This window comes from Cololabis saira, chromosome 15, assembly GCF_033807715.1.
Source record: "Cololabis saira isolate AMF1-May2022 chromosome 15, fColSai1.1, whole genome shotgun sequence".
NCBI classification, from domain to species: Eukaryota; Metazoa; Chordata; class Actinopteri; order Beloniformes; family Belonidae; genus Cololabis; species Cololabis saira.
This window is the reverse complement of record NC_084601.1, coordinates 12,165,561-12,189,970: the sequence shown is the minus strand read 5'-3', so window position 1 is coordinate 12,189,970 and position 24,410 is coordinate 12,165,561. Positions and strand designations below refer to the sequence as shown.

At 40.0% G+C, this 24,410-nt stretch overlaps 2 protein-coding genes across 3 annotated transcripts; both read left to right on the top strand.

Moving 5' to 3' along the window:
• Positions 1 to 74: 74 nt before the first annotated feature.
• On the top strand, positions 75 to 8,596 carry LOC133461537 (regulation of nuclear pre-mRNA domain-containing protein 1A-like). Its single transcript, XM_061742532.1, has 7 exons — positions 75 to 450; positions 2,050 to 2,179; positions 2,757 to 2,863; positions 3,059 to 3,153; positions 3,389 to 3,515; positions 6,153 to 6,328; positions 7,630 to 8,596. Exons 1-7 carry the CDS (start codon positions 300 to 302, stop codon positions 7,729 to 7,731), a joined length of 888 nt encoding a protein of 295 aa, XP_061598516.1. The 5' UTR covers positions 75 to 299; the 3' UTR covers positions 7,732 to 8,596.
• Positions 8,597 to 8,779: 183 nt separating this feature from the next.
• Positions 8,780 to 24,334, top strand: si:ch211-13c6.2 (uncharacterized protein LOC100000125 homolog). Of its 2 annotated transcripts, XM_061742530.1 has the most exons (13): positions 8,780 to 9,100; positions 10,630 to 10,698; positions 13,991 to 14,015; positions 17,044 to 17,130; positions 17,224 to 17,372; positions 17,466 to 17,585; positions 17,683 to 17,728; positions 18,860 to 19,787; positions 19,895 to 20,015; positions 20,145 to 20,210; positions 20,311 to 20,412; positions 21,644 to 21,845; positions 23,452 to 24,334. In XM_061742530.1, the coding sequence occupies exons 1-13, from the start codon at positions 9,047 to 9,049 to the stop codon at positions 23,655 to 23,657; spliced, it is 2,175 nt and encodes a 724-aa protein (XP_061598514.1). In that variant the 5' UTR covers positions 8,780 to 9,046; the 3' UTR covers positions 23,658 to 24,334. The 2 variants fall into 2 exon arrangements, with proteins under 2 accessions (XP_061598514.1, XP_061598515.1); XM_061742531.1 differs by lacking the exon at positions 13,991 to 14,015 and having other exon boundaries at positions 9,039 to 9,100; positions 23,452 to 24,333.
• Positions 24,335 to 24,410: the final 76 nt, after the last annotated feature.

The following is a 24,410-nucleotide window of genomic DNA, read 5'->3' as shown; positions in this document are numbered from 1 at the left end:
GTCCGTGTATTGTTCACGACAGATTTAGTAATTTCCGGCGGCTTTGAACGCATCATTAAAGCGGAAGCACTTCTTGTGTGGAGGGTTCAGCAGAGAGAAGCTCCGCAGCTGCACAGAGAGGACGCTTGCACCCTGTAACCAGCCAGCAACTGGTCTTTAAGGCACCAAATAACACCACTTGGATGGCAGAACTTCGCGAAGAGACCGTCGGCTGACCTGCTGAAGCCCAAGCCTCCCGGAGAGCCGGTGAAAGCCGCTGTGGTCCGACACACTCCCCCCCCCGCCCCGGTCCTGCAGAGATGTCAGCTTTCTCTGATGCGGCTCTAGAGAAGAAACTGTCCGAGCTCAGCAACTCCCAGCAAAGTGTGCAGACCTTGTCGCTGTGGCTCATCCATCACAGGAAACACTCCAAGGCTATTGTGAATGTGTGGTTCAACGAACTGAAAAAAGGTACGTTTTTGACCCCAACCAGCTGTAAAAATGTCTCCTACTTCTGCAAAGTCATAAAACTGATTATATCTAGTATTAGTCCATGTGCCAGACCAGATATCAGCACCATTCAAGGTGACAAAACTTGCTTATCATTTTTGAAAATATCCATGTCTATAGATTATATTTCTGTATGATAACCTTTCCTGAGTGGCAGCTGTATCTTTAGTTATCAGCTCATGAAGTTCAGAAAATTACACTTTAGATGCTGATGCATATCCTGGTTTAGACTCATGTACAGGATATCTGTCAATGTTTCACAATATTGTCTTTGGTATCATTTTAAGCATTCATTCAAGCTAAGATGTGAATCTTTCTGACCAACATCGAGGTCACTGCAGCTCTTTAAACTATAAACACACATTTTTACACAATTTTCGTCTAAATGTATATGAATGATATAAGATATTTTATCCCTGTGTCATCTAGGAACAATAGAGACACAAAATACAAAAATTGGAATACTCACAGGACCATAAGGATTCAGGAAATGTATCACATCTTAGCTTGAATGAATGCTTAAAATGTCCCCTTTTAAATTATACCAAAGGCAGTATTGTGAAACATTGACAGATTTCCTGTATATCTAAACCAGGATATGCAGCAGCATCTAAAATGTAATTTTCTGAAGGGGTGGGTAACTTCATGAGCTGATAACTATGATACAGCTGCCACTCAGGACGGGTTATCATACCAAAATATCATCTATAGACATGGATCTTTTCAAAAATCATAATGAAGTTTTGTCACCTTGAGTGGTACTGACAAGTGAAATTTTGGGCTCTGGCCCATGGACTATATGTAGCTGCTTTCGAGCAATGACAGATTGTGTATTTTTTGGGACCTATGAAGATTTGTCTTTTTCATTACCCATCCCTAAATTTTAATTCTAAATATTCTGATATTCTTTAATATCAACTTTCAACATATATTTAAAAGACCTTGAATCCTCAAAGGTATAATATTAGGAATAACTGTTTATTTTCTGTAGGGATGGCAGGTGTTTATGCAGCTAATAATGGCACACTTTTCCTTGGGGGGGCTTGTCAACAAACTAATGATATCCCAATGGATGTTGCACTTTGGGACACTATTCTCAATAGTAGAGGAGATAAAGTTACAACTGTCTGAAGTTTTCTGCCACCTCAGTTGTCATGTGTTAATAATAAAAACATCTCTGCTTTTGCTCCGAAATTCACTTGTTTTTTTATCAAGAAAATCTTAAAAGGCAATCTTTCTTTTGTTTAGTTATTTTTTATCTTAATCTGTAGTCTTTGACTGGGCCATGCAATAGAATTTGGTGGATAAAACCATAATAACAATGATATTCAAGGGAGGGGAAATTGCTGAATTTAATAGTGATTTTAAACTTGGTAAATATCCTTATTATATGAAACCATGATGAACCAAATTTTTGGGAGGTGATCAATGTTTTGTATTGCACTTGTTTTTCTGTTGAGAATAAAACGATAATCGCTGGATTGTTCAACTGAATATAGTCTTGTGAATCTTCCTCGCATGTCCGTTTATATGTACATTTGTACTTTTGAATGTCCGCAGCTCAGACGTCACGCAAGCTGACCTTCCTTTACTTGGCCAACGACGTCATTCAGAACAGCAAAAGAAAAGGACCAGAGTTCACCCAGGACTTTGCACCAATCATTGTGGAGGCCTTCAAACATGTTTCCAGGTCAGATTTTAATTAAAAAAAACATACTCATTAAAGTACTGTCGAAAAGATTTTTGTGACGTAATTAATTTTATTCAGTCTTGATGGCTCATCTTGACTTAAATTAATACAAAGAATTTGTGGCAGTTTTGGTAAATGATTGAGAACGGAATATGAGACAATTCAAACAAAATGCACGAAAATATGCTTTAGCCTTTATCAGATATCAGGCCTAATATTGTCTAAATAACTGTATCAGGTATTGGATACTGAGGTATCAGCTGCGTGCTGAGCCATAACGGCAAGAAAAACTATATGAACCCTTTAGAAATAACTGTTTTTGCATTGACTTTCCACACTATTAAAATACATTCATATCTACATGGACTTGTGTAAAATGTTGTGTTATATAGAGGTAGGAAAGCAATATTTAAGTTACCGGTAAGCCTGATGATTCAGTCTATTCTACATAGCGATAGTATCAGATCAGTATCGGCTTATAGAGGGATTTAGAACGTGAGACTGGTGCATCGCCAGTCCTGATGAGTTTTACCGAGCGATTTAAAGTGAAGCGTGTGTCCTGTGTGTTCCCGTTCAGAGATGGCGAGGAGGGCTGTAAGAAACAGCTGGGTCGGGTTTTATCCATCTGGCAAGAGAGAGCTGTTTATGAGAACAACCTAATTGATCAACTATCCCAAGTCCTGTGTAAGTTCACACATCACTAACGTTTACAGGGTTGTAAGTATTGTACTAAGCCCACGTGTGGCCCCCGAACGACTTTCAAAAAGCAGCGCTCTTAAAGTTATACATTTGTTACAACTAGAAGAAAATTGTGAACGTTTGTGTAATCTGCAGGCTATGCTGCAGGATCTTATTTTTATGTTTTTTTTAAATTCATAGATGGAGACAAGAAAGCTAAGAAAAGGTCATATGAGGAGATTCATCCTGACGATGAAGGCTTTGCATCCCAGAGTTCCCCGACCGAGCCCCCACAGGTGATGTCTGCAAAAAGCAGTGCTGCCATAAATTGAGGATGTTGATAGGATTATATGTATAACCACACTGGAGTATTCTAAATGTCATTTTATTGTTAATACAGCAGCTTCTCTGTTGGCTCATCTAGCTCTCTGTGCTGCTCCTCTACTGATGTTCTTGCACACATTCTTAAATGCCCTCTTGTCCCCCCCCCCCCACACTCCTGGCCTGATTCCCCTCCTCCATCTACTTCAGATAGCAGAGCTAATCCGAGCTCTGCAGGAGCTGGAGAATGCAGCTTCTGGCGATTTGGTGCTACGTCAGCGCATCTCATCCCTTCCTGCTGAGGTGCAGGACACGTCACTCCTTCACAGAATCACAGGTGGGCTGGGGGACGCCGCGCGTCTCGTGTCCTGTATATAAATACAAAATCTATTCCACAGCTCATTACCACATTCTCCCATAATAAAACAACAAAAGGACGGTTGTTTAGGAGTATTTGGATAAAAGCCACACGGCAGCATTGGAAGTTAACCTCCATCAAAAGTCCCAAACATAAATCCATCAACATCCAACATCAATTACACATACATATATACCAACACAGAGGGAAGAACCTGTGCAACTGTTTATCTTCATAAACATGTGCCTCACATTCTCACAAAGATGTACACACAACTCCACACCCTCTTCTTCACCCATCAAAATAAGATGACCACTTCCACCAGTAAGTATTAAATTTACCCATATTGAGGTTCAAGGAGAAGGTTACTTTTTCCATAATATATATCTCGTTCATAATTCCTGTCCATACCACAGGAGATTTTAACTAAAACAATCAATGTATATTTCACAAAAAATGTTATCATTTAGGGATTAGAGTCATTTTAAGCTAAGCTATGTTTAGCAAAAAATGCTATTATTGTAAACATAACTATTTTTTTGCCTTCAAGAAGTCCAGAGTTGCTTCCACAATTTGTCTGCATGTTGAAGTGCCGTCCGAACAGTTTTGAGGTCGTAGCACTAAACACCTCTATAGCAATCTCGTGCTACTGGGGTCGCCAGACAGGGAAAGAGGACACTGGGTTTCATGGAGAAATTGTGAATATTTATTTTCATCCAAATACAGACGTGTATCGGCACTCGGCCGCTCTCTGTCATTCCTCCGAGCAGAACCCTTTGCTGGTGTTCAGCCGCTCCTTAAATAGCCAGGTAGGGTGGAGAGATTGATTGGGCACAGGTGTGCCCAATCAGCCGAAACTGTGTGCTGCTCCCCCGCAGACCACGCCCAATCCTCCACCCTGCCACAACCTCAGAATTCATTTTTCCACCTCTTGTCAGCATTAACATCATCAATAAACACCAATCAGGCTGTTACAGACATACCTGGCCACACCCTAACACTGTTTCCACCTTGTTTGACATGTGATGGGGTGGGTTTCAGGGCATCAGCTGTTCCCTTTCCTCCTTGTGAGAGATGTTTAGCTTCTTTTTGTTTGTTTTGAAAGATAATCTGGCTTTGAATTGAATTGAATAATAACTTTATTTAATCCATAAAGACAAAATTTAATGTTGCAGTGTAAATTACATAGAAAAACATATAACACAGTAAATATTAGGTCATTGTAAATTAACAAGCTAAAGGAGAGTAGAGAGGTTCTTCAAAGATCATCCTGAATACATCGGGAGTGTCATACTTGCTGCCCTGCAACAGCTGTGCTAAGGTCACATGCAACATGATGGTGTTTTTAAAGTGTCTTGCCTTCTTGCAAAATCAGTGCCAAGAGGCACTGGAAAGTGCTCCTGGATCCATGTTTCCAGAAACACTCACTGTCGGTGCTGCAAGCCTCTCTGTTTTACTTCCCAGAGATCTAAGTGTTTCTTGTGATGATCAAGGTGAAATAGTGGTTACAACCTCTTTTCTCTTCTTGCTCTCTGTTCTCACCCTGCTCTGTATCCTTGACAACACCTCTTCGACTTCTTCTTTTGGGGTCTTGTTGTGGTCACGAGCTAATGTTTTTGTGAGCGTAATCAGCCACACCCACTGGTAAACGGCTTTCCGTTGTCATGGCAGTTCTTCATAACAAATAGAAAAAAAATGCCAGAAGTACCAGCAGAGATCTATGAAGCAGAGCAGCATCCAACAGCTGCCACATATCAACTCAGTAGCTGATATTTCCTTTATTGTATTATTTCCTTTATTGTATTGTTTGTTTTTATTCTGTAAGGTGACCTTGGGTGACATGAAAGGCGCCGTTAAATAAAATGAATTATTATTATTATTATTATTATTATTATTATCAACTCCAGACCATTTGTCTCTGAGGGAATGGACCACACCTGGCCACAAAGTTCAGGACGTAACTGTACGTTGAATGAATTCCCTCGCCATCCATGCACTGTTGAAAGACCCGAATTTCATAATAAGTTTATTACTGTAATAGTGTCTGCTTCCTTTTACCTCACTCCAGCCCGGATAGCTCTCACTGATCTCACTTATGTGTAGAGTTCTCTTCTTCTATCTGTTAACGTTTACACGCCATCTCTGTAGGAATCCCATGCATAACGTTGTCACAACATATTATAAGCAAAATTACACTTTTTATGTGGCTAATTGCCCTTGGGACTACAGTTGCAATGTTCTTTTACAGATTCCTCTTCTTTTGTACAGAGAGCTCATTTAGACTCCACCAGACAGGAAAATAAAGTTTAGAGTAAAAAAATATGTGATTTTCCATGTTGCCCTGCTGGTTGAACAACCAAGTCAAGTTGGCAGCTTTAACGTCATAGTTTAACTTCAAAATTTAACAGTTGTTGGTACTTTTCTATTCATATTTATGTTTTTTTATTTTTTTTAAACAAAATGATATGCCAGATTTACATCGTTTATGGTAGAATAAGTTCAGATTGGCCGTGCCTGCTTATTTTACACCAAGCATTTATTTTCATTAACTCTGAGGGATAACAGAACAGGCATCCACTGAGCTCACTGCTCTCTAAATGATTGTTTTTGCTCCAGATAAAGAATCTGGTGAGCGGCTCTCCCGGCTGGTGGAGGAGGCCTGCATGCTGCTGGCAGACTACAGCGGCCGCCTGGCAGCAGAGATTGACGATAGGAGACAGCTCACCCGAACGCTAACCGTTTTCCTGCAAAGCCAGAAGGACGGCTTGGCCCAGAATGAGCAGAAACTTGAAGTGCGTGAATATCTTTTTTTTATTTTTAATTCTAACTAATTTATCTGTGTTTTTCATGTCTTTTACTCTCATTCATTCTGTCAAAAATGACTCGTGACCAGGTCCAAACTTATGATGCAGGTGACGTTTAACCTCGTCACTGAGATTTGCTCTGTTTTAGACATTTTTCATTATGTCAGATCAGTCCGTCAGCGCAGCCCATGAGGTAAGTATTGAACAAGATTTTGTTTTTCATTTAAAAGACAAAAAAATGAAACCTTAACCAGTTTATTATATTTTCCATACTCGTTATTCTTCTGTGTGATGACATTAACTGTACAAGCTTTATCCACAGGATGACGAGAGGATAACCCGTCTCGCATATGTTTTCTCATTTGTAAATAAATAAAAAAAAAAAAGAAATTATTTTGTGAGTGCTTTTATTTTGCTCTAACATTTGCAGCTCCTTGTCACTTATCTTAAAAAAAAACTATATTGGTGATAAAAATGTGAAGATCTTTGAGGTATCTGCAGTATAAATAAACAAAGAGATATGAAGACTCAGGGGAAGGTATTCCTCATAGTTCTTAGATAAAACTAAAAACTTAGAAAAGCAGGATTTTATTAATTTTGGCATAATTAGTGGGATATTAAGAGTAGACAAAGATGTTTATTCAGTTGGAAGTGTGTGTGTGTGCATGAGAGGGAGAGAGAAAGAGAGGAAAGAAAGAAACAGAAAGGTACATGCTAAACTTTTATAAACACTAATGCTTTGAGATAACTTGTGCAGTTCACCTATATGCATCAGCTGCACGACCACAACAACAAAAACATGCAGCGAAGAGCTCAGAGAACCAAATACGCAGCACAGAAATTATATTTGGACACTGTTTTGCCTGCACTTGTTGGTCATCTTCACTAAATGTTAAAACGTTTAACAATTTTAAACAGTTTTTGTCAAAAAGCATTTGGTACAGACATTTATTTTGTTTCAGTGACGTTTGTCTGATTTGATCAGTCAAATAACAAGGCATATATGGATTTAGTCATAAATCTTAGGTTATTACTGATATTTAATTTTAGCTGAATTAAAATAAATAACTGGAAACAATTAGTAATGTTAATACCTTAAAATGGTTTTGTAAAACCCAAACCTAATTTTGGTATGGAGTTTCTTCTTATACCACATCCTCCAGACATATGAAGCAAAAAGTAAAAAAAAAAAAAAAATAGAAATAGTCCACAGTTACATTTTATCAACTTGCAGGCTATTTCTTTTTTCTCTTTTTTTTATTTTTATTTTTTTGTGAACTTTTTTTCAGGAATACAAGCGCAAGCTGGCGAGGGTGACGCAGGTCCGGAAGGAGCTCCGGTCTCGTCTGAACAATCTTCCAGAAGGACATTACAACTCGTCGAAAAAATGAAGCATCTACACTCCCTCCTGCTCCTATAACGACCCATATTCTCCATCATGGGCCATCATGCCCGTCCACAGTCATTTGTGGTCCTTGTTCTGTTTCTGCCAGATTATTTATCCTTGTCATTTGTGGAAAGAGATACCCTCAACTGTCTCTAATGTGAAAGATTGTGGTTTAATTTTACAGTCGGTCACTGTAAACCCAGATGAATAATCACTTGCAGGACTTTTTTTTTTTTTATTGTTGCTGCCATTTAAGTTTTACAACTTTGAATTGCTGTGGCTGGTGTGATATTTTTATACTAATAGTGATCTGAGATAACGCACCAGAATATCCATCCCTTTAGTGTGATCATTCATAATTACAGTATTTAGTTGGGTTTTTTAAGATTGAATTTACTAACTAGGCATATACACTTGTCTCATTCTTGATTAGAGATCAGTCGAGCAGTTGTTGGAATTGTAATAAAGAGAACTTGGATTTTTGGCAGATATGTGAAATGCTAAATTCCACTTTGCAAACTGTACAGGATTATTATTTACATAAAACCTCTTTGTGAAAGGATTGTGTAACATTTTGATGAGTGTACAAGATTTTATGTAAATATGGTGGAGTTTACATCTTCTCTTACTCATGTGTTTATGATTTGTATCTCGTGATCTCTGTTCTTGGGTATCTCAGACCTGCAGAATACTAATAAGTGATGGAGTGTGTTCTCTTGTTTGCTATATTGTTTGCTTCATAGTTTTGTCTATTGAATGCTGTGCAGATGCCTCTCACAACACTGAAAAGTGCCCCAGTTTTCCAAAGCAAGCTATTTGTTTTGTACATATGAAGCGAATGCTTCTTAGAACCAAATAAATATAAAATATACAAAGTTCTGACTGCATGTATGTATTTACTGGGCATAGCCAGCAGGGGGCGTAGGAGGACATCTATCCATGTACGTGAATGGGTTTGCTGTGGGTACGCTCGATTTATATACAGTTGGCTTATTTATGCCGCAACTGCACTTAAAACTAGCAGCTCCGCCCGCGCGGGCTGCCCCATAAAGTTAGATCAACACAACGGAAGTAGGAAATATTTCCACGAACGCCTCGTTAGCGCATCAATCCCTTCTCTAATTTGGTTTAATATAGTTTAAAACAACAGCACAACCTGCAAGTGTTAGTGAGAACAGACCGCGTAATTGCTAGTTACCTGACCAAAATAGGTTGTGCTATTTAAGTAGAAACTCGTAGTTTTTCGTTGTTCTGCCAGCTGAGCGTTTGCTAAGCTAATAGTCATAGATTTACGCAGAAAAGTGAAAGAAGGTGCAAAAATGAACAATTTTGAGACTCCTTACGACGAAGAGGCTGAGTTTATTGAATGCACGGTAAGCTAGTTAACATTAGATATCAGCCGTAAATGAGACTGGTGGAAGTTTATGTAAATACTGACCGAAAACAACAACAAGGGCCATTACTGACGGGGTCGGTGGCTCCCATGTGCACCGAAGTGTCCTTGGGCAAGGCACTGGATCCCCACGGCTCCCGGTTTCAGGCCAACGCCGTTTTATGGCACCGTCGCGACAACCGGCGTGTGAATTAAGCCTGATTTATGGTTCTGCGTTAAATCGACGCAGAGCCTACGGTGTAGGCTCTGCAGAACCATAAATCAGCCTTTAGTGATGTGCAGATCAATAATGAAATATCGATACTTCCGATACCAGATCTGTAATGTACGGAAGAGTATTAGGGCCATGCAGGAGAAAAAATATTTGAGAGGGGAAGATTTTTTTTTTTTTTATTGTGCACTTCGAGAAAAAGTCGAAATGTCGAGATTAATGTTGAAATACAATTTCAAGAATAAAGTCGAAATTTCGTGAATAAAGTCGGAATTTCGAGAATAAAGTTTAAATACATTTCGACTTTTTTCCCGAAATTGTACTTCGACATTAATCTCAACATTTCGACTTTTTTCTTGACATTTCGACTTTTTTCTCAAAGTGCGTAATGAAAAAAAAATCTTCCTCCTCCTAAAATATTATTTTTATTTTTCTCCTGCCTGGCCCTAATACTCTTCCGTAGTAATGGCCTAAAAACGATTCTCAAATGAAAATATCGATACTTTTGTACTTAAGTCATTTGTGGTAATGTAATCGTTGACAGGAATACTGTGGAAAATAACTAAACTATTCAGATTTGGTCTAAATGACACACTGCTGTAAGGGACTACATTTTTCATTTTCCCAGTACTTATTTTTGTTTTATTCTCCTTATTTATTTTAATAGTTTTATTATTTTACTTAGGATCTTTTTTTGGTGATGGAAACACTGTTTTTTTCTGTTGTAATAGCTCAGCTATATTGTGAACTTTTAATGGATTTACTGCTCTGTATCGGTATATGTAGGAGCTGACATATGATGATTATAAAAGGGTAGGTGTAATAAGCTAAGCTTCCACCTACACCTTTTCGGTCTTTTTATATATTTTGGTCTAATGCAATATTGGCATTAACTTCATGTTTATTTGTTGTTTTCTTTTCTTTCATTTCTTTTGTATTTGAATTCTTATTTTGAAAATTACCGAAATAAATAAACAAACAAACAAACAAACAAAAAACGAGGCCGCCATCTCAGTATACTTCTGACTTTAAATTAAATAGCTAAATAATTTACTCTGATGTCTTGTATTCTTAAACGATCTAAAATACACAATTTTTTTAAAGATTTATCAGGCACATTAGGTATATTTGCACAATGTATGGCATTGAATCGGCGGTATCGAACATCATTAGTGTGAATGTCTACAGTGTAAAGTGCTTTGGGGCTATAGGAGTACAGCTGGAAAGCGTTACATAAGTGTAAGCCATTTAAACGGTACTAACTTATGTTATGATATGTCTTTTCCCTTTTCAACAAGATCTGTGACAAATCCCTAAGGGGTGATACCTTGTACAAGATCCACCTGACCACAACAGGACATTTAAAGGTACATTGACATTTTATATTGATATTAAACATTTTCTGATCTTTTAATTTAAAAGTTGCAGTGTTTAATGGGCAACGAGCTATACCATTCTCCAATGATATTAATTGAAAGTAACTGCAAATCACAAGAAGCATCCAACAGAAATTTTAAATATGATGTCCATCTTTCCTCAAGATCTGGATGATCATTTCCATTCTTTGAAGGGAATTCAAAGGTCTGATGTAATTTGTGGTAAAGCAGCATCTGTTTACAGTTTGCTCTTTTCACCTGAGATGATCTTCATGTCAAAAACAGGTTGGTATCACTGGTTATTCCTCTGTGGATGCTGATTGGTCTCAGACTCTTTGGGTCACTCACTCTCACTTGTTTGAATTTCCCGTCATGGATTGACCGAGACAAAAGCTTGTATGTCTGGCAATGCAGGGCAAAGTGATCTGCGTGTGATCAGTCATTCCTTGCGTGGGAGTGAGTCACTGTAACATGTTCAGTGACTACCTACAAAATCAACTACAGAAGAGTTTGAAGACTGTCTTGATCATTTTTCTAGATCCTTTCCTTCGAATAATCCACATTGCAGTAAGTTTTGTCGAACAAGAAGGTAATGTACAGTACATCGTGGTAAGACTGACTTATAAATATTACCCATGGTCCCTTCATTTCATTGAATGATCACAACAGTCATGGCTTATGTCACTTACAGCCATTGCTTATTCTCAAGCATGCCACTCCAGTGGGTCTTAAAGGACGTTTCAGGCAGGGCACCATGGGTGTGGTGACCTTTTATCAAACCCATTCATTTCAGTGTGTTGTCCAGGATCATCACATGTATTTAAGTTAAACAAATATCTTAATCTTGGGAAAAGTCCTCTGTGACTGCACATCCAATTGCAGAGAACCTGATGGACAACGAAAAACAATGCTGGAAAAACTGGCTTTTGCAATGTCCCACCTTTCTGACGCCAAACAACACGAGTTTGATAATATATGTGAGAGAACTTTAGAGTTGAAAGAAATCGCTAACAACCTGGGCTTCGCGGATATTTTTAAAAACAATCCTTATTTTTTGTGAGGCTCGGTAACTAGTCTCCCCAGCAGGCTGTGAAACTGCTTGAGACTCTGTCTCAAGTGCACTTGCATGTAAGTATGTAGCTGCAGCTGCTGGTGGAGCCTTAAAATTGCCAACTTCAGTCTTTTTATTTGAGGATATTATGGACCCACACACCCTCTTACGCATTACGGGCAGTGTTTACTTCCTCTCCTGCGCCGGGCCCTACTATCAATTGCGGTGTAAACTTCATCCTCTCTGAAAGCCCTGTTGGGTTTCCGTGCAGTCTCGCCAGTATTCCCTTGGAAACCAAACGTGGCAAACGCAACACTGCCCTCTGAAACCTTTCATTTGTTGTTGTGCTGAGCAAGGGGCATTCACAGCTCAGCACTCACCTTGGAAACCTCGGCACCCAAGCTGTGTGCTATGATGTATACCTTTTTACAACCAGTAGACACAAGGCATCCGTCCAGTATGATGACTGAACTGGGCATAACTGGTCACGGGGAACCGGCCTGGATTGTCTGAACTTGATTATCATCCACATCTACCTTTTTCCTTGCTACTTCTTACTTTTTATTTTATCATGATACCGGAGCAAGGGTTTGATTCTTGCGGGCAACTGTAAGTATAAACCAAAGGGTTTTTCGTCTACCAACAACTGTGGAAGATTTAGGAAAACGGCTCCTTTCTTGCTTTGTACTCTGTGACATCATTGAGCGGGGCCCTGGTTGCATTTTGTGTGCAAAAATGCTTAAAATCCTGTAGTCATTTTTCTTGGAATATTCTTGCAAGAATCTCTGAAAGGCTTGGTTGATGTCATGAAACCACAGTCTCATTTTCTCTGCCTGTTTTTAGCTCTTCTAAGGGCTTTTCTAGCTTGGGGCCCATCGTACTGAAAATCTTGTGCTATGACTGACAAAGGCTTACTGTTTTCTGCAGAAATGTGGGCATGAAATTCATGATGCTTTTGCATATAGAAAAAGCATACCCTGGCATTTGTTACAGGGTTGGAACAATCTCAAGGGTTCTTCGTTTGTTTGAAGTCCACCTCTCCAACCTTGAAGCCTGCACATTATTTTTCTCTTTTACAGCCAGTCCAGCAAGCAGCTATTGTATTGGCCGAAGAATAATTAACCTCTGCAACAGCAGCGTATTCACTTCTCTCTCTTTGGCAACCCTGGCTTATTTTGTCCTGATTTATTTATTTTTTCCTTCACATCCGTTATGCACAGGGAGCAGATTTTGTTTGAACGCTGTATCATGTCTTTCAATTCTTTTTTTTTTTTTTTCTTTTTTTTTTTAAAGGGGGTTGTAACTATTTTTATGTATTTATTTATTTATTTATTTATTTATTTTTTATTAATTTATTTATTTTTGTCTTGCCCCTGTTTCTATGATATGGAGACTGAAAGTGGGTGCAAAGATTGTGCACTTCTGAGCTGGTACTGGAGGTAGTCACAGAGCCGAGTCGACCCGAGTTTATATTTTTTTTTTATGCTTGAGGATCTGTGTGGACATCAGTGACCTTCCCGTGAACTCGGTTTGTCATGCACAGGACTTGACACTGATCTGCTGTGCACGGATGCAAGCGGGTACACTGATGAGAACAACTACCGTATTTTCGCGACCATACGGTGCACCGTTTGGAAAGGCACAGCCTCAGTTATATGTGCCATTTCTGTATTTAACACACACACACACACGGCGCACCGAACGAAAAGGCGCCGTTTACACACACATATGGTGCACCGCCTTACAACAACACACACACACAAGCATACAAGTGTGCGTATTTAAAAATACCTCCCCGCCCGCGGGGACGCGTCGGATGCCGCTAAGGCGGCGTTTCCTCCGGAACGCACAATGTTTTATCAAAGCGCTCCCGTGACGGAGCCGCGGTGAGAGCCCCCGACAACACACATTCGGCGCACTTCGTCATTGGGTGCGCGGTACATTTTGAAAAAAAAAATAAGATGTTTATATGCGCCTAATAGTCGCGAAAATACGGTATGTCTTTGGTAGTTGCAGTTTAATTTGATGAATTCACGTAAGTATACTTCAGCCCTGAGAAGACAGGTGGGATCAACTGCCTGTACTGCACTTCATGTTAATTGTACTTTTGCTAACCCATGGCGTTTGAGAAGAAACCTGTTTTTGTGTTTAACCCTTTCTCTGATTGTAGCAGAACTGAAAGATGGTAGTTGACTGAATTTCTATTTATTGCTCTCCTTTCGTTTCTGCCAGAAAGAGGAAGACCTTATTGCTTCGGGTAAGTGCACCTCATTTTCAGCCATAATTACCTATTTACCGGTAGTTATTTATTTTATTCCTCTGCTCTGGTTGTATAAATTTACTTTCTGTCCTTACAAGTGAATGGGTCCATTTGTGAGTTATTAGCAAATATTGTGTCCTTGTTCATGGTTTCAATGGAATCAGTCTATAGATGTGTCCTCTCGGTTATGAAATCAAAACGAGCTAAACTGGATATGTGTTCACAGCTCAACCAGTCAACAGAGGATATAGCCACATAGCTGGGTGTTTTTGTTATTTTATTCTCCCTTTTACTTTCTCTTCAGAGGCTGTTTTTAATGGTTTGGTTAAGACCCCTTACTAACAGTTTAGGGGCTGTCTTAACCATCTCGCACAAAGCCCTCAGAGGACTGGAAACATCAATATGAACCAGGCTTTAACCCTGACATTGGGTTTTGGCTGTGTCTATTGCCAGAAGTCATAAATGCTGAGATGGTGGTTTGTGGTGGTCTGCCACATAAACAGTCTATAAAATCTGGTTGTATCCGCCAGACCTGAGAAACAAAGCTATTCGTGAAGCATTTGAACATCAACTATGTGCCAGGCCTTAATCCCACGGGGTCCATCCGTGTCCCGTGGCAACATTGACGACACCAGTAAAAGGAAGACTTGCTTCGTTGGCCCCTTTTTAGACTGGTGTTCAAGAGGCCCCTCAGTGCTAATTACAATATGCACCTACTTGTTTTTAGTGGAAGGTGTATTGGTCCGCATAGAGCAAATGAGCTGGACAGGAAGTCAAGAATCCAGGGAATTTTTATAATAAAACAGTAGCTGCGTCCGAAATTCCATACTTCCACCGTAATGAGTATGCAAAAACGGTATGAGATTTTTTTTTTAGTGCGTCCGAAACATTAGTACGTACTCAGCCCGGAATGAGTACTATCCATACTCATTCCAGAGAAATGTATTAGTATGGATTGATGGACACTAGCTAAGCAGAAACTTCCCGTAATGCAGCGGTGTTTGGTTGCTAAGTGCTGCGCAGAGACTTAGCAACCAACAAAAATGGAGGATAACATTACCGGTACCAAGCAAAGCTGCAGCAGCAGCACCATCACGCTACAATTCAAATGTGAGTAATGAGGTAAGAATAAAACCACGCAGCGCAGGAGAAATGTCATCTTGTTTTGGCCAAGATAAACAGGAAAGAGCAGAGCGGTGCTACTGCTGCTCTAACAGGAATTGTTACCATGGTAACAACTCCCCCTCCCAATGGCAGGAAGTGCCGTGTGGCTCCGAGTAGGACGTCCAAATTAATGCATACTACTGATATTTACTCAAAAGTGTGCCGAACTTAAGTATACTTTTTGAGTATATAATATTTAGTATGGCATTTCCGACGCACCGAGTCTGTCGACTGCTCATGATATCACATGACCTCATCAATAGAAGTCGGCCAGTGAGCAAACTATCTCCACAAATGATAAGACGTTCATTGGAAGTGTCACGTGACGTTTTGTTTTAGTTGGTGCCAAATGCAATATAAGGTGAGTAATGGAAGTGAACAATGATTAGTTGTGCCTGATTAAATTCTAGCTGGTACGACTGGGCAGAAAAACCTGGACCAAAACCCTTTTCACCGGTGATGTTGCAGAGCACAGCTCCTGCTTGTCCGTGATGGTCCCACACACACCCACGTGGCCACCCAGCCCCAGACAGGCTTTTTAGTAGTTGGTTGGACTGCAACACGTCTGAGGCGTGCAAAACTGAAGTACACAAAGAATACCAGCCGTCGCCATGGCAACGTTCCTTTGTCTGATGTCATTGATTCTCTTGAGGATGACCGCTTTTTTGATTCAAGAAGACGGACATATTTTTATATTTTTTTTCTCTCAACGAGGATTCAACTGTTCTGGTGGATCCAGTTTGGAAATGATCATTTACAGTGAAAGAGGTAAACAAGAAGAAACCAGTATAAATATGTTCTGTTGAGAACATATTTGCACCTTTTTGAATAAGCCTTCCTTTTATGATGAAAACTCACTGCAGTGGTCAGTGTGAACATCTCCTAGCGTGTGTCCTCAGAGTGAACACCAACAAATTAAGCTTTATTTTTTAATCTTTTTGAACACTGATGATGAATTGTTGTTGCCAGTGAGAAGCTGTTTTGTTTTTTTTTGCACCATCAACAACTCGTCATCTCTTCTGCACATGAGATGCAGGTAGAAGAGTAGACTTTGACATGGGAGCAGAGAAGAACTCATTTGGATGCACAGATGAACTGCCCAAGATATTTGGTAAACGACGTTCGCGTGAGGTTCCACGTGGCAATGCTTTGCGATCTTGCGGAGAGAACACAGGAAGTAATTAGGAGGGCTGGTGTGACACGAGCTGCTCTGCAGCGGTGTATTTTGGCCTTCGGGGGACAAGTGGACCTAAACATTGCTGCTGTTCTTCCATCGCTGTTACAGGTTGCTGTTGCGTTTAGAGGAACGTGTTGTGCATCCCTCTGTATTAAAATAAAGCTGATTGTGTGAATCAAATCAAACTATTTGTAGAGCACCTTTCATGCATAAAATGCAGCACAAAGTGCTTTACATAAAACAAATATACAAACATAAAACGTATTAACGCCCTGCCCCCCTCCCCGCACACACACAGACAGACACAAGCACACCACAATTCACACAAGTTACACACACAGACACATACGTAGACACACGGTGAGACATGGCTGAGCACTGAGGATCCAGGTGAGGAAACGGTATCTGGGAGCCATCCACGCCAGGAGATCTCATAACCCGATTATAGAAGTGGAGGATAATTTGTTGTCTGGACCGCTCCAATTTTGATCAGTTAGATTTCAAGTATAAAAATGCGGTCCCTCACTTCACACTCCCCTTATCAGTATTTTGAACTGAAGCCACACTTCAGTCTGCCATTTCCACTTGTATTTGTAATATTGTACAGCTATTACATGTATTTGATTATTTTACCAAAAAAAAAAAAAAAAAACTGTCAGTAATTTCTGGCATTTTATTTCTCAGGGCTGGCTGTCAGAAAACACACTATACCCAAGTTTGACGACATTGTATCCTATCTTGATTACCTAAACCTTAACGAGCCTATTATTGGTGAGTACATTTGTACAAATTTTTTAATCACTTTGCAAAACACTTGATGGATTTTTATCCCAATTAACTTCATTTTCTGCTTTTATTTCTAAGGTTTGAGCTATTTGGAAAAAATTCCTCAAAATTCCTCTGATGACCCTCAAAATGGCCCCACGTACGTGTGTGGGTTGTGTAACCTGCCTGCAGTCCTCATGGAGATGGTCTCCCATGTGATTGGACGTAGACATAGGCAGAAATACATGGTAAAAGGTTCTACAATATTCCAGCTCAATGTTTTTGGTTGTCTGTTTTTGTTAATGTTTTTAAATCCTTTTTTTTGTTTCTTATTTTCAAAGGAAACGAAAAGGCCAGATTTGGTGACCTGGGATAGCCAAAATGTAAAAACCCAAGTGGGGAAGATCATACGAGCCAAAGCCGAAGTAATTGAAAGGCAAGATGGACGAGGAACTCCGAAGGTAGGGCATAACATAACTGGATATGTTGAATATTGTAAAATAATGTTATTCTAAAATCATGATTATGACGGCAGTGTTCTTTTGCTTATTATTTCAGTCCATTGTGAGAAAAGGACCTAAGGGCCAGTTAAATACCTCAACAGGTATGTCAAATCCTGAATGCAGCTGAATGGTTGCACTAACCCCACTGGATGCATTTTAAAATTATCTGCTGCAAATCTGAAATGAGTGGAAGCACAAGAAAACACACAACGGGCACACAAACCTTTTGAAATCTGTAAGAGAGAAGACAAACAAACTAAAACGGGAATAGGCAGAGACACAAACAGCAACCATTCCAGGTCTCTAAAACTAAATCAGTACTAGGCTACTGCGATTAACTGTCCCCCAAAACTGTGGGGGTGAGCATTTAGGTGAGTGAGCAGGTGTGTATGTCCGTGTAACTGTGTGTGTGCAAAGTGAAAACAAGGCTTTACCTGAACTGCAAGTAGGCTGCAGGAGGGAGGGCACAACCACGCCACCCGAGAGACCTGAAGCCGAGGCGGTTTGGCGAACCCAGGTCACTAGCCGCCACACGGAGGACCAGAAGAGGGACAGGAGCAAACCCCCCGCCAGCAAGCCCCGCCCCCTCTCAGCAAGCCCCGCCCCCTCCCAGCAGGCCGCATAGGGAACCTGTGCTTCACCGTGCATAAGTCTGATTGAACAAAGATCTGCAATGTGGTAGAGTTTGAAATAAAAACATAGTCGAGTGCAGATTATATCTACCAGTTTCACCCATGCATTTTCATTTTTGAGTGTTTTAGATGCTTTTGCCACTTAGTGATATTTTGCCTACCTTCTTTAGGCCCCAGCCAGTTAGTAAACTGTCCATGTGTCCGTCTCTACATCAGGGCTATGTACTTTAACTCTTTGCAGGACTGCGTGTGAGCTCATCTATGTTGTTTGAATACCGTATCTAAAATCTTCAACTCCACATTTGTTGACAGCAGTGTACCGGTAATCAGAAACAAAAATCTTAGCGTGAATCACATGTGATGGTGATACAGCTTCACACACATCCACATCTACTATGAACTAGACCTGGGTTTCTGAAGCCAACATGGGACAATTTAAAGATCTTACAAGCTCTCTATGCATTTCCTAATGTTGCAGCTGCAGCTTGAGGATGGAGCTTAAATATTATTCTAACTGTCATTAGAAAAGAGTATTGCAATTAATGGTATTTGCACAAGATGGATTTAAAAAATATAAACGTTTTCCTCCCTCTTCTGTAGTTTATCCAAAGCAGGGGCAAAATAGAGGTCGAGGCATCCAAGAGAGACCCATACCAGATGCGCCACCACACCTGCCTGATTTCAACGATCATCGCAATAGACAGAAGAGCCTCGGTCATCTTAACAACCCCTCACTCTATCCCGATGAACCCAACAGAAACTGGAACAGACAGTTTCAGGGGGAGAACTTGAGCTACCAAGACCGCACTGGAGATGGGCTGGGAGGAGCAGATTACATGAAAGGCCTTCAGTACAGGGAAGACTACAACAAAACTGAATATTATAGTCCATCTGAAGATGTTTATGTTGAAGATCCAAAAAGAAGGGATGTACTTCAGCAACGTGATGTTTCCAGGTACGATTATAGGGAGCAGATGTCTCATGGCCAGGGTCAAGACCACTACATGGCAGAGGGGCCGTCTTATAAAAGAAAGTACCCAGAAAATTATACTTCAGAGGCGTTATACTCTGGGGAAGCTGAGCGCGGGCAAGCTTATTCCCAGGGATACCAGCCCTCCCAGCCAGCATACTCTGAATGGGATAAAAGTCAGCGGTCCGTGGAAAGGGATCCCACTAGACACAACAGTATGAACAGGGCACACAGGCAAGAATCAGATGAACCAGAAGTTAAGAGGAGGAACTTATCCGCACCTTTGGAGAGTGGCCAGTCACGTGACTACTTGTTAGACGCAATCAGAGATTATCATCATGGAATGAGAAGACCATTTCAAGAGGGGGCATTAGATAACCCCGGGCCCAGCAGAGCCCCTGCCACTCAGAGACGTGTCAGCGTTACCAGCACCATCTCTAACATCCCAGAGCCCTTCAGGCGTTTTCTGAAAGGAGGGGGAAATGATGACGGACAGGGAAAGAGAAAAAGTCGCTTCTCTGATGCCAGTCCAGAGGAAATGCAAATGACCAGTGGCATGTGAGTGTGAAAACTGGAGAATTCGCCTTCCTGTAAATTGAATGGCTGATTGCATTTAGTTGTGTTATTGTGATTGAATCCTCGCTAATGTTTTCTTTCTGTGACAGGCTCAATGATGGATATGGGCATCCATATCCACAGACTGGTGGGAATCCTAGATCAGCTGGTGCGCCGTTTAGACCGGATATCAGTGCAACACAGAACTCCGGCAGCTACAGGGAGCCACAGGTAGGTCGTCGTAAAATCTAGCTGCCAGTATTTTATACTTTGAACTTATCTGAAGCGTTAACGGTTAGTTGTGCAGTGTAACTTTCATATTAATGTCAGACTTTTTTCTTTCTTTTGTCTTCCCTCAAGGGGCCACCTATCACCAAAAGCTACCACAGAGGAGGCTCTGAGTCAGAGGATGTCTTTGATGTGCTGGTAACTTCATGAATTTACAACCTACGCATGTGTCACGTTTGCTACACGCCTATTCACTGATGTGGGATTTCTTTTTTCTTTCATCTCGTTTTACTTCTAGAAAAACATTGAAATTAAGAATGCAGATGAGGCCGACTTCCTGAAAAGCAAACTTTGCCATCTTCTGAAAGAATTCAAGTCCAAAAAACTGGAAACGTCTACGGTATGTCTCAATGCACACGGCCAGTCTCTCCACTAATAGTCATTGATTCTGTTTAATTAAATTTCAGTTCACATCCAACGTAATCTCAGGGACTGTCTTGACTTGACTTGACTTTATGAATAAAAGCCTAATGATGCCCCTCTACAAAGCATTATAAATTAATTATAAAAGATATGTTTATGAGATAGCTAGGGGTGTAACAATATATCGTGCCACGAAATTTCGCGATACAAAAACGTCACGATACGTGTCGTGGAGGTGACGAAGTGTATCGCGATATTGGATTATTAATATTAATAGCTTATATTGTGTTGACTAGTAACACGCAGCGTATTGGTGCCGACCGCACCTCGTCCCGTGGACCAAAATCTTACTCCGCTCAGAAGAAACTAGTACCGTTTTGCGGTCCCGATCACGGGACTCTAGCAGGGTTTTGAGCTCTGAATTTTTACTTTTGTAAGGCTGGTGTAGAGTTAAGCCTTACCTTATTAAATTAAACCTTTTTAGGGTGGTGAGTAGGATAAACACGGGGACAACTTCTGCTGAGTTCCAGTGTACTTTAATGTCCCTCAACAGTGTAGGATTTTAGAACATCAACACAGCAGCTAGTGCCGTACTGTGGCGTATCACTCCGCCCAATCTAAAACAGACTAATCACTACAGATAAACTGACTAATGTAATTATAGTCCCTGATTTACATCAGAATATAAAGAATATATTTATAAAATAATGAACCCTGAATTACCAAAATAACCTCCTTAACAAAAATAAATCTCCTCTTACACTAAGGTATGCCATCATATAAGGTGAGCATGAATCAATCTTTTTTATGATGTAAAATTGTATGTATTTATTTACTTTTATTTATTTATTTAATTTTAGTTGTTAAATTTATGCAAAAGAAAAAAGTCAAATCATACATGAGAGAAACTATTCAGTTTGTGGCAAAATATTTTTACTTGTATGAAACTGAAGATGCATAATGCAAACCTGACATTTACTTTTAGTTCAGTTTGTGGAAAATGGTTGGCCTGGCTTTCTCTTTAAAAAACTTAAACAGTTATAAAGCATTACAAACTGTAACAATAGGGCAAACGTACAGCATTGTTTTGTATTTTCTGTCTTTCAAATAAAAGAGATTAGTGTATCGTTACACCCCTAGTCATAGCACAAAAGCCAAACTCTGGAATCTATGATGATGGTGATAATGATTTAAATCTGGATCTGCAGCTGCCTCAACAACATCAGTACGAGAGGTCCAACAAAGAAGATTCTGACCTCAGACGTACAGAGGACCTTGATTTTAGCAGCAATCGCAGAGGGAGTTGGAGGCAGCGTGAGGCCTTACCACAGGGGCCCCCCCAGGAATACCAACATCCTCTACACGGGGAGCCGAGGCACTCGGGGCGCCCAAGCAGAGGCTCTTATGAAGGTATCGTAAATCCACACAAAATCTTGAAATGCAGACCAGACACTGTTGGGTTAGTACACATTATTGATCCAAGGCTCTAACAGGTTTTTATCTTTATCCTGCTGAAAGATCAACTTTGACTTTTGTAGGTACACATCAGAACCTCCAGTTGTGAGGTACATTTTCTGTGGATTTGTGCATCTTTTTTTATTTTAACATTCACACGGACCCCTCTTGCAGAAAGACTGAAAGAGTCGTTTATGTCACCAGTGAGGGACATATTCCACCAAGTTTCACTGTTGGAACCAATACAGTAGCGAAGGTGTATTTTTATTTATCTTTTTCATCCAAGTGCTGTATACAAGTGGTTTAGTGTAGATCAGTGCCAGTTGATCAAATTGTAGTGAAATAAAACTCTTTCCTAACAAGTAATACAGCTCTATGTAATCAGCAAACATTGGGCCACAGAGACGAGGTGACGCAGAAAGTAATATCTGGAGAAGCAAACGAGGCTTTGCATAGGTTAAATATTCATAAGAGGAGAACTCATGGCTGCAGTAGCTGACAGCTTGGACACAAACTCCTTTTCACAGCAGTAAAATAGCTTCTTCATCTGATTTACGGTAACGTCTACTGCACAACCACGAGATGAGCACTCTCTTCCAAGATCTTAGCATAGATAGTCAGCGATGTCCATTCTGAGCAGCATAAATCCACACTCATTAGGTCAGGGTCTCCTCTTCTGCAGGGGCGCTGTAATGGACAGTTAGTGCTGAATTCTCTTTTGGGCTCATTCTTGCTGCAGTTTATGTGTTGAATTTGGATGTTTTTGTAGTGGAAGGATGCATGGTTAATAATCCTGTACGCCCGCTTTGTCATTCCTTTTTGTTTTTATATTTAAGGAGCTAACCTTAAAAACGGCTTATGTTGCCATCTTTCCAACGATGTTTGGAAGCAGAAATATTCTTGCCAATAACCGTGTACCCATCATAAATGGTAACATTTTCCAACTTCCAGCTAAGGGGCAAAGAAACAACTCTTGATAAAAATTTGCTTTTAATAAAAGAAAAACACAAGTGTTTCTGTACTTCAGAGGTACAGCGAATGCAGCAGTATTTGAAGTTTGGTGAAGATCATATGATAAAGATGAGCAGATTAGATGAATCTATTCAATGTCATGTTTTATCTCCTGATCCCTTCTTTGTTGGCACCAACAACTCCTGCAGATTTACAGAAATATTACTATTGAACTATGGCACTGTGGCATGGTCGCCTAACTACCTAACGAGCACCAATGCAACCTGGGAACCATCAGCTTATTGACATCCTGGTCCCGATCTCAGCATCACTTGGACATCGCTTAGAGCTGTGTTGTTAGAGTAAAGTTAAACCAAATCCATCATAAATCTGTTGCACCTTTTTCGAATCCTTATAAGAAAACCAGCTGCTGAGGACTTTCAGCAAAAACTAGAATGAAGATGATTCTTTTAGTTGTAGCAGTTTTTACTCTTATAAAATCTGTGGGCATGTCTTAAAATGTGCAATATTTAATTTATGGTCGAGCCCCATCAAGTGGAGAATTCTGTTACACTGTAAGTAATTAGTCATCTTTTTTTCTTTTGCGTAGATGAGCCACAGCGTTATCCTGAAAGGTTTCAAGAACCCATGCGCTCTCGTGACCACCAGCCTGGGGGTGACGGGTTTTTTGACTCTCGTTCCTCTGCACGGCCCCTCAACATGGAACAAGGGAATCGAATGCCCAGTGGTCCGTCTTTTAGTACCAATCTGGACAAATTCACCTCTGCCCTTTTGGAATTTGTGGCAAGAAAATGATCATCATAATTTCCTCAGTAATTTTGTAAAATACACATTCTCACTTTTTATGTAACCATTTGACTTTAATGGACTATTAGAAGTAAAATGTCTAGGCACATCAAGAATTATGAAATGTTCAAGTCTGAGTGTCTCTAATAAAACAATTTTCCTCTGTAGCCATTATTTTCTCTGTCAGTTATTTTCTATGACTCATTCACAGCAAGAATTGTACTATGTTTGCTATTGTAGTTCAAAGTTGATCCCAAATTTTGCACTTTGGACTGTTTCTGAAGTTCTGTGTTACAGTGAATGTTTAACAATTATAAGAGTTAAATGATTATTTTACATTGATGCAAAATAAAATACCACGTAAAATCAATCCAAATATCACTGCAGCAGTTTTGTTTTTATCCGGTTATGTATTCCATTAACCTAATAATCAACGGTGTCAAGTAACGAAGTACAAATACTTTGTTACCTTAAGTAGAAATTATGGTTATCTATACTTCACTGCAGTAATTATTTTTCAAAGGACTTTTTACTTTTACTCCTTACATTTTAAAAACAGCCTCGTTACTCTATTTCATTTTGGCCTTTTAAAAAAAAAAAAAAAACTATCCAGTTAAATTGCTCCATCCGGATAGAGTGAATTTGGTTGTGGTTGTTTCAGATGTTCTTGTCCAGTTTTGTTCTTACATCCGTTCCCTCAGATTCCTGCAACTAAACTTGGATGTACATTCCAATAAAGGTTAGGATAAATTATAACATGCC